At 42.1% G+C, this 10,943-nt stretch overlaps 1 protein-coding gene across 1 annotated transcript; it reads right to left on the bottom strand.

Annotated features, from left to right (window-relative positions):
* Positions 1-4,487: 4,487 nt before the first annotated feature.
* On the bottom strand, positions 4,488-10,706 carry LOC122561908 (uncharacterized). Its single transcript, XM_043714233.2, has 2 exons — positions 10,209-10,706; positions 4,488-7,577 (listed from the first exon to the last, which is right to left on the bottom strand). The coding sequence occupies exon 2, from the start codon at positions 7,489-7,491 to the stop codon at positions 6,790-6,792; it is 702 nt and encodes a 233-aa protein (XP_043570168.1). The 5' UTR covers positions 7,492-7,577; positions 10,209-10,706; the 3' UTR covers positions 4,488-6,789.
* Positions 10,707-10,943: the final 237 nt, after the last annotated feature.

Consider the following 10,943-nt stretch of genomic DNA (forward strand, 5'->3'; position numbering starts at 1 on the left):
AATCACTGCAAAATCACCCTCAGTAGCAGTAACTCGAGCAGTAACTGGAGAATAGTAACTTGAGAATAACCACCGAAAGAGAAGACACCTCCAAGACCATCGCAAGAAGAAGAAGACATCACCATGTGGAGCCTGACCAAGCTCTAGCAGGACAGGATATGATTTAATTTCTTCTTTTTCATAATATACTTTATTGTTCTAATATTAGTTATGTTCAGTAAACAAATAATATTGTCTATAAGAGTCAACGCACTGTTCTTTTGCTGAATATGAGAAACAGCAAAGGCAGCTAATCAGATCATTTCAATCTTGGTGACAAAGGAGCTTCATGAGCTTCTCATATTCAACACTGCCTACACAGACTTACAAGGGTTCACATGGTAGACTGCTTAGTAAAGGTAGTTTCAAAAAGAGTTTGCCAATTGGATACAAAATTACATTGGCAGTAAGATACAGAAGGTGGTAGTAGCAGATTGTTTTTCAGACTGGAGACCTGTGAGCAGGGTGTTCCACAGGCATCCATGCTAGGTCCACTGTTGTTTGTAATTTATATGAATGATTTGCAGGAGATTTAGGATGACATGGTGGCTCAGTGGTTAGCACTGTTGCCTCACAGCACTATGGACCTGGGTAGGATTCCAGCCTCGGGCAACTGTCTGTGTAGAGTTTGTACATTCTTCCTGTGTCTGCATGGGTTTTCTCCAGGTGCTCTGGTTTCCTCCCACAATCCAAAGATGTGCAGGTTAGGTGAATGGCCATGCTAAATTGCCAATGGTGCTCAGGGATGTGTAGATTGGGTGCATTAGTCAGGAGTAAATATAGAATATTAGGGTAGTGGAGTTGTTCTGGGTGGGTTACTCTTCAGTGGGTTGGTGTGGACTTGTTGGGCTGAAGGACCGGTTTTCACACTGTTGGGATTCTATGATTTCACAGAATATAGGAAACATGGTTAGTAAGTTTGCAGATGACACCAAAACTGGTGGTATAATAGAGTGAGGAAGGCTATCTAAGATTACAAATCACACAACACCTGGTTATAGTCTAACAGGTTGTGGAAAAGCTGATGAAAGAGCAGCGCTCCGAAAGCTAGTGCTTCCAAGTAAATCTGTCGGATTATAACTTGGCATTGTGTGACTTTTAGTTCTGTACACCCCAGTCCAATACCAGTGTCTCCAAACTGAGATTACAAAGCAATCTTGATCAATTGAGCCAAGGAGTAGCAGATAGAGTTTAATTTAGGCAAAAACAAGGTGTTCCATTTTTGTAACACTAACAAGGGCAGGATTTATACAGTTAATGGGAGGACCCTTGTTGAACAGAGAGATCTAGGAGTTCATGTATGTAGTTCATTAAAAGTTGCATCATATGTAGACAAGGATGGTTTGGAAGGTGTTTGGCACACTTACCTTCATTGCTCAGACCATTGCATATAGGAGTTGGGATGTCATGTTGCGGATCTACAGGATGTTGGTGAGGCCACTTTTGGAGTACTATGCACAGTTCTGGTCACTCCGCCTTGGAATAATATTATTAAATTGGAAAGGATACAAAAAACATTTAGAATGATGTTACAGGGACTGGTGTGTTTGAGTTATACAGAGAGGCTGCACAAGCTGGGACTTTTTTCACTGTTGTGTAGGAATTGAAGTGTTACCTTATAGAGCTTTATGAAATTCATGATTTTTGGGAAATCATGAGCAGCAGACATAAGGTGAGTAGCAAAGTTCATTTTCCTATAGTAGGCGACTTCAGAATGGAGGGCATAATTTTAATAGAGAAGAAAGTTTTAAAAGGGACTGGAGTGGCAAAGTCTTCATGCAGAGGGTGGTTCAAATGTGGAATGAACTGCCAGTGGAAGTGGTAAATGCAGGATTAGTTACAATATTTAAAAAACATTTGGACGGGTACATGAATAGAAAAGATTTAGATGGATATGGTCAAATGCAGGCAAATGGGATTAATTTGGTTTGGGAAACTTAGTCGGCATGTACAAGTTGGATCAAAGAGCTTGTTTCCTTGCTTTTTATTTGTTGTTGTAACTGTAGATGATGGAGGCGAGGGAGCAAGAGACCCCTAAGAATGAAACTAATAAAGATTTCAAACAGACTTGATACGTTATTTAATGTTAATTTCTTTCACTAAAGTCTTCCTCTAACTGTCTGCTCTTTATTAATTTCATCAGAAACAGGTAACAATGAATATTCTGACGCATGTAAGAATGGAATGACAGTCTTGAAGAGGACTTCATCGAACTCATCCACGATAACGTTCTTGAACAGCATGTTACCAAACATACAAGGGAGCGTGCAATCTTACAGCTGGTTGTAGGTGTGATCTATATGGACTTCAGTAAAGCATTCGACAAGGTTCCCCATGGGAGACTGATTAACAAGTTTAGATCTCATGGAATACAGGGAGAACTAGCCATTTGGATACAGAACTGGCTCAAAGGTAGAAGACAGAGGATGATGGTGGAGGGTTGTTTTTCAGACTGGAGGTCTGTGACCAGTGGAGTGCCACAAGGGTCGGGCTGGGTCCTCTACTTTTTGTCATTTACATAAATGATTTGGATGCGAGCATAAGAGGTACAGTTAGTAAGTGTGCAGATTACACCAAAATTGGAGGTGTAGTGGACAGCGAAGAGGGTTACCTCAGATTACAACAGGATCTTGATCAGATGGGTCAATGGCCTGAGAAGTGGCAGATGGAGTTTAATTCAGATAAATGTGAGGTGCTGCATTTTGGGAAAGCAAATCTTAGCAGGACTTATACACTTAATGGGAGTGTTGCTGAACAAAGAGACCTTGGAGTGCAGGTTCATAGCTCCTTGAAAGTGGAGTCGCAGGAAGATAGGATAGTGAAGAAGGTGTTTGGTATGCTTTCCTTTATTGGTCAGAGCACTGAGTACAGGAGTTGGGAGGTCATGTTGTGGCAGTACAGGACATTGGTTAGGCCACTGTTGGAATATTGTGTGAAATTCTGGTCACCTTCCTATCGGGAAGATGTTGTGAAACTTGAAAGGGTTCTGAAAAGATTTACAATGATTGGAGGGTTGGAGGATTTGAGCTATAGGGAGGGGCTGAACAGGCTGGGGCTGTTTTCCCTGGAGAGTCGGAGGCTGAGGGGTGACCTTATAGAGGTTTATAAAATTATTAGGGGCATGGATAGGGTAAATAGGCAAAGTCTTTTCCCTGGAGTCGGGAGTCCAGAAATAGAGGGCATAGGTTTAGAGTGAGAGGGGAAAGATATAAAAGAGACCTAAGGGGCAACCTTTTCACACAGAGGGTGGTACGGGTATGGAATGAGCTGCCAGAGGAAGTGGTGGAGGCTGGTACAATTGCAACATTTAAGAGGCATTTGGATGGGTATATGAATAGGAAGGGTTTGGAGGGATATGGGCCGGATGCTGGCAGGTGGGACTAGATTGGGTTGGGATATCTGGTTGGCATGGACGGATTGGACCGAAGGGTCTGTTTTCATGCTGTACATCTCTATGACTCTATGGTCCTGTGTAATGAGACAGGTAAAATTAATGATCTCATAGTTAAGGATCATTTCAGAAACAGTGATTACAGTGATTAAATTTTGATACAAATGGAGAGTGAAATAGTATCATCCAAATGCAAGGTTTGTGAAGGTTTGTAGCTCAGGTTGAGGTTTAGGGTGGAGGTTTGCTCGCTGAGCTGTAGGTTTGATATCCAGACGTTTCATTATCTGGCTAGGTAACATCATCAGTGGCGACCTCCAAGTGAAGCAAAGCTGTTGTCTCCTGCTTTCTATGTATATGTTTGTCCTGTATGGGATTCCTCGGGTTTGTGGTGATGTCATTTCCTGTTCGTTTTCTGAGGGGTTGATAGATGGTAACTGGATCTATGTGTTTGTTTATGGCGTTGTGGTTGTAGTGTCAGACCTCTAGGAATTCTCTGCAATGTCTTTGCTTTGCCTGTCCCAGGATAGATGTGCTGTCCCAGTCGAAATGGTGGTTTTTTTCCTCTGTGTGTAGGGCTACGAGGGAGAGAGGTTCGTGTCTTTTTGTGGCTAGCTGGTGTTCGTGTATCCTGGTGGCTAACTTTCTTCCTGTTTGTCCTACGTAGTGCTTGTCGCAGTCCTTGCATGGAATTTTGTAGATGACGTTGGTTTTGTCCATGGGTTGTACTGGGTCTTTTAAGTTTGTTAGTTTTTGTTTGAGAGTGTTGGTGGGTTTGTGTGCTACTAGGATTCCGAGAGGTCTTAGTTGTCTGGCTATCATTTCTGAAACTTCTTTGATGTATGGTAAGGTGGTTAGGGTTTCTGGCTGTATTTGGTCTGCTTGTTGTGGTTTGTTCTTGAGGAATCTGCGGACTACCATCTATCAACCCCTCAGAAAATGAACAGGAAATGACATCACCACAAACCCCAGGAACCCCATCCAGGACAAGCATATAAATAGAAAGCTGGAGACAACAGCTTTGCTTCACTTGGAGGTCGCCACTAATGATGTTACCTAGCCAGGTAATGAAACGTCTGGATATCAAACCTACAGCTCAGTGAGCAAATCTACACCCTATCATCCAAATCCAGCGTATTATGCTTAAACAATGGAGACTAAAATGGGATGAGGAAGGAGTTGGCTAAATTAGACTGGGAACACAAGTTATATGTTGGAACAGTTGAGGATCAGTGGAAAACTTTCAGAGATTTTTCACAGTGCTCAAGGAAAGTATATTCTGGTCAAAAACAAGGATAGCAAGGGTAGGAACAACCAGCCTTGGATAACCAAGGAAATAAAGAAAGGCATCCGATTAAAAGTTCAGGTTTACAAAGTAGTGAAGAGAGATGGGAAACAGGAAGATTGGAAAACTTTAAAAAGCAACAAAGAACCACAAAGCAAGCAATAAAAAAAGATAGATTATGAATGCAAACCAGCTCAGAATATAAAAACTGTTTGGAAAAGTTTTTATAAATGTATAAAACAGAAAAGGGTGGCTCAACTGAACATAGGACCCTTGCAAGATGACAAAGGGGAATCAATACTGGGTAATGCTGTAACAGCCAAAGGTTTGAGTCTTCACAGTGGCAAATGTGTCAAACATGCCAAAGAATGATGTTAAGAGCACGATGGGAGGTGACAACCTCAATTCAATTGTTATCTCTAAAGGGGAAGTGTTGAGCAAACTTGAGGGTCGAAAAGTGGATAAGCCGTTAGGTTCTGATGGAATGTATCCCAGGTTGCTGAAAGAAATGGTGATGGTTATAGTTGATGCGCTAGTGGTAATTTACCAAAATTCACAGGACTCCAGGCAGATCCTGTGAGACTGGAAGACAACGAATGTCACGTCGGTATTTAAAAAAGGATGTAGGCAAAAGGCAAGTGACTATAGGCCACTTTAGTTTAACATCTGTAGTTGGGAAATGCTGGAGGCTATCATTAAAGAAGAAATAGTGAGACATCTGGATGGAAAGGGTTCCATCAGGCAAACACAACATGGACTCAGGAAGTGAAGGTCATGTTTCACAAACTTACTAGAGTTCTTTGAGGATGTAACAAGCATGGTGGATGGAGGGGAACAGGTGGATGTTGTATACTTGGATTTCCAGAAGGCGTTCGATAAGGTGCCGCATAAAAGGTTAACCCATAAGATAAGAATGCATGGAGTTGCAGGGAATGTACTAGCATGGATAGGGGATTAGTTAACCAATAGAAAGTGGAGGGTTGGGATAAATTGGTGTTTCCTGGTTGGATAACAGTGCTGAGTGGGGTACTGCAGGGGTCAGTGTTGGGCCCACAACTGTTCATGATATGCATAAATGATTTTGAAGAGAAACTCGAGTGTAACATATCCAAGTTTGCTGTTAACACTAAATTTAGTGGAAACACAAACTGTGCAGAGGATGTGCAGGGTCTGCAGAGATATTTAGATAAGTTAAGTGAGTGGCAAGGGTCTGGCAGATGGAGTACAGTGTTGGCAAATGTGAGGTTATCCACTTTGGAAGTAAAAATAGTAGGTCACAGTATTATTTAAATGGTGAAAGATTGCAGCATGCTGTTATGCAGAGGGACTTAGTACTCGTACATGAATCACTAAAAATTGATTTGCAGGTGCAACAGGTAATCAGGAAAGCAAATGGTATATTGGCTTTCATTGCTGGAGAGATTGCATTTACATGCAGAGAGATTCTGCTGCAATTCTACAAGGTGTTGCTGAGGCTGCACCTGGAGTATTGTGTGTACTTCTGGTCTTCTTACTTGAGGAAGGATATACTGGCTTTGGAGGTGGTGCAAAGGAGGTTAACAAGGTTGATCCGTCAGATGAGGGGGTCACGCTACGAGGAGAGGTTGAGCCATCTGAACTATACTCGCTAGAATTTAGGAGAATGAGAAGGGGATCTTTAGAAACATACAAAATTATGAAAGGGATAGATAAGATAGAAGCAGACAAGTTGTTTCCACTGATAGGTGAGACTAGGACTAAGGCGACATGGCCTCAAGATTAGGGGGAGTAGATTTAGGACAGAGATGAAAAGGAACTGCTTTTCCCAGAGAGTAGTGAATCTATGGAACTCTATGCCCAAGGAAGCAGTAGATGCAGCTTCATCAAATAGATCAAGACACAGTTCGATGAGTTTTTGCATGGTAGGAGAATTAAGGGTTTGGGGATAATGCAGGTAGGAGGAGCTGAGATAATAGATAGGTCAACCATGATCCTCATGAATGGCAGAGCAGGCCCGATGGGCCAAATGGCCTACTCCTGCTTCTATTACTATAATTTAGTCCCAAATGTGATTCACAATAAAACCCCATCAATGTCGTTATTTGTGAACTCGCTGGTGCCTCAACAGGTGCGATGATCGAATGAATCCCTTCCCACAGGTGGAGCAAGTGAATGGTCTCTCCCCAGTGTGAACGTGCTGATGTATCAACAGATTAGATGAATTAATGAATCCCTTCCCACAGACTGAGCAGATGAACGGTCTCTCCCCAGTGTGAACTCGCTGGTGACTCTGCAGGTTGGATACCTGAATGAATCGTTTCCCACACTCAGAGCAGGTGAATGGCCTCTCTCCAGTGTGAATGCGCTGGTGTACAGTGAGTTGAGATGATCGTCTGAACCCAGTTCCACAGTGAGAACACCTGAATGATTTCTTGTCAGTATGAATGCCTTGATGGGACATCAATTCCTTGAAACTTTTATAATGTTTCCCACAGTCAGAGCATTTAAAAGGTCTCTCATCAGTGTGAACCCGTTGATGTGTAAGCAGGTGAGATGACTGAATGAATCCCTTCCCACATTTAGAGCAGATAAATGGTCTCTCCCCAGTGTGACTGCGTCGATGAGCTTCCAGCTCAGATGGGTAACTGAATCCCTTCCCACAGTCCTGACATTTCCATAGTTTTGCCTCACTGTGAGAGACTTTGTGTCTTGACAGGCCAGATGATCGGATGAATCTTCGACCACACACAGAACATGTGTATGTTTTCTCCTCACTGTGAACAGTGCTCCTGCTTTCCATAATCTAAATCCAATGACATTCCGGTCCTGATGTATTGGGCGCTTCAGTCTGAACTTCTAACATGAAAATCTTCCCTATTCAATTCCCTGTAAAACAAATTTAACAAAGGGAAAATAACCTTGAAAACAGCTGGATTATCATAAAAACTCAACTAGTTCATTCACGTCCATCATGCTACCATCCAGTCTGGAATTGCACCGGACTTGGACCTTCGTGGAGAGAAAGTGTGAGCAAGAGATGAGGAGAAAAGATGACAGATTTTCCCAACTGTAACTCTATCAAATATTGGTCAGGACCACCTAAACCCTCCTACATAGAAAGACAAGAGCAGCTAGTGCATGGAGAACCCATCATATCCAAGACACAGGACAAATGCCAAAATACTGTGGATGCTGTAAATCTGAAACAAATACAGAATGCTAGACAAACTCAACAGGTCTGGCAGCATCTGACTCTATCTCTGGATGGAGAAACAGCTATTCCTGGGATTCAGGATAGAGTCTGATATGACATTTCTTTAGAAGCCCAGGAATAGCTGTTTTTGTCTCCATAGATTCTGGTAGATCTGCTGAGTTTCTCCAACGTTGTGCATGTGTTACAGCCAAGTCACAGCACACTGGAGACAGACTAATCACAGTTCAAGAGTGCTTAAAAGTATTTATTCAAACATCCAACCTTAGTAGATAGCAACAAATTTATCATTGAGGATTGAAGTTGGATTTTGCTGTAAATGACATGCAGGAATAAATTGTGCTGATTCTAATGGTTGCAGTTTATTTCTGCTATTTAAACAAAAATCTACAATTGGGGCAGAATTGCATATCCTGGTAATTTATCTTACGTTGTTAGCATTTATTCTTTATATAATATATGCTTTTTCAGGTTGTTCTCAAGATTTGGAAAGTTGAAACTGAAGTGATTTATTTGTATTTTGTGCAGTCCAGTTACATTTTCAATGGTCACAAAGTGGATTGCTCTATATTGTGAGCAGCAATCACAGATTGGATGATCATTTAATTGAAAAACCATGGCTCAGATTGAGAATCCTGAGATTCAGTCACCTGTCATTTTAATTCTCTGCTCCAGTCCAACTCTGACCTCTCTATCCTCAGGCTCCTAAACTGTTTGAGTGAATGGGAGCTCAAGGAACAGCAGCTCACCTTTCAGTTTATAAACTTCCAGATTCAATGTGGAGCTCACCAACTTCTTTAGTAACAGAGAGTTGTGAGGATCTGGAACATTTGACCAGAAAAAGGTGCAGAAAACAATCTATAAATAATTTTGAAAAAGAGTTGACAGGTATTTAAGAATGAGGAATGTATACAGTTAAAAAAGAAAATGGGTGTGTGGGGCTAAATATTACTTTCTTCCAAAGACAGCACAACATAAAGGGTTGAATTCTTCTTTCCATCTTGTAAGTTTCTAAGATTCTGGGAGTTAGCCAGTTAGCTACTTGAACCTCTCCCACCAGAGCTGATTTGTGACACTTGCCTCTTTACCCTTTCAGTTGAAAAAATCTATCAATGTTAAATTTAAACTTAACACTGGCCCCACATGAACTCCCATTTCATGAATAGAGTTTCAAACTTGTACTGACTTAACTAGACAAATGGTTTCCTCTTTTGCTTCTTAAATGCTCGGCTCCCATTTTCAGACCATGGCCTTCCCCAAACAATGGAAATAGTTTCTCTCTGTTGATCCTACCAATTTCAATTAATAGCATGAAAACATTGATCAAATCGCCTCTCAATCTTTTAAATTCCAAAAATATATTCCTCACATGAAATTAAAACAGTAAGTGCTTGAAAAAATCTCAGTGGAGTTTGACAGAATCTGTGGAGAGAGAAACAGATTTGATTGAATATGACTCTTATTTGGAATACACAGATGTGATGCATTTTTGAAAGGCACAATAGGGGAGAGTGAATATATACCAAATGGCACAGATTGAAAGAGCATGCAAGGTCAGAGATACTTGGGGGCTAATGTGCACAAATCTTTAAGGGTGCCAGGTCATACTGAGAGAGCAATGTGCAAATTTTATGGGATCGTGAGATTCAGAAATAGAAGTAATGAGACAAACCCAGGGAAAAGGTAAAGAAGGGCTTATGCCCGAAACGTCGATTCTCCTGTTCCCTGGTTGCTGCCTGACCTGCTGCGCTTTTCCAGCAACACATTTTCAGCTCTGATCTCCAGCATCTGCAGTCCTCACTTTCTTCTAAAAGGTAAAGATACCCTTCATAAAGCTCTAATTAGGACACAACCCAAATATTGCGTCCAGTTCCAGTCACCACACTTCAGGAAGGATGTGAGGGTTCACGAGAGGATATTTACCAGAGTTGTTTCTGGAAAAGGGGAACAATTCCAAAGTTGGTTTGGCAAACTGGCATGGTTCTGCTTGAAGAAAAGGAGTTTAGGGGATATCTGATACAGATTACAAGATATCAAGAAGGTTAGGGAAGATAAAAAATCACACAACACCAGGTTATAGTCCAACAGGATTTAAACCTGCTGGACTATAACCTGGTGTTGTGTGATTTTTAACTTTGTCCAACCCAATCCAACACCGGCATCTCCGAATCAAGGTTAGGGAAGGTAGACAAAGAAAAATCTGTTTCTATTAGATGGTAACACGAAGATTAGAGGATGGACATTTAGTGTTTTGGGAAAAACATATATTGGGTTGATTTCTTTTTACAGCGACACAACAGACAAACCTTTTTTCGGTCCAAATAAGCCAATGATGTAAGTCAGATGCTAATGAATCAAGTGACTGTCAGATCTTGACGCGCTGTTTGTTGTGAATTTCCTGTCTGCAAATCCTTCACATTCAATGTCCTAGGAGATCATTTTACATGAAAGAATCCTTCATTACCAGTGAAGGAGAATAATCCAGGAAAGGTAAAGAATTCGCCGGTTCTCTCCTCGCTGTTGGCCCCACACTGAGGGCTGCGCGCGCACGCACCCTGCCCCCTATAAAGATGGCGATCACGGATACATCCGGCACAACATTGCTCCCAATAAAAATGGTGGCTGTGCCAGGGCTGAAGCCCACGGCCGCTTTCCTTTTGCTGCGAGGGCAGGACCAGAAAATTCTACTTCGGGTCTGGCAGCCTATACTGGATTCCTATGAAACCTCCCATATTACACTGCCTCCATTTGCTTCCCGCTCTTCGTTCCCAACCAACTACCTCTATCACTCGCCCTCAGACCGATACCGCTGCACCTGCGCAGAAGCTCCTGTCGGAATGGCTACGTCGCCAAATAGCCCCGCCCCTCCTTCACCTCGATTGGTTGGAGAAGCAGCTGAGCGCATGTTCATGTGGTCCCGCCCACATTCCTGGTGTTGAGCCTGGAGCTGCTGTCTATCAGCTGGGTCTCGAGTGACACAAAATAACCGCAGATGCTGGAATCCAAGTTAGAGACAAAAACAAAACCGCAGTGTCCTGAAA

This window comes from Chiloscyllium plagiosum, unplaced genomic scaffold (genome assembly GCF_037043375.1).
Source record: "Chiloscyllium plagiosum isolate Xiang-an unplaced genomic scaffold, Cpla_swu_hap1 HiC_scaffold_25, whole genome shotgun sequence".
Lineage (NCBI taxonomy): Eukaryota > Metazoa > Chordata > Chondrichthyes > Orectolobiformes > Hemiscylliidae > Chiloscyllium > Chiloscyllium plagiosum.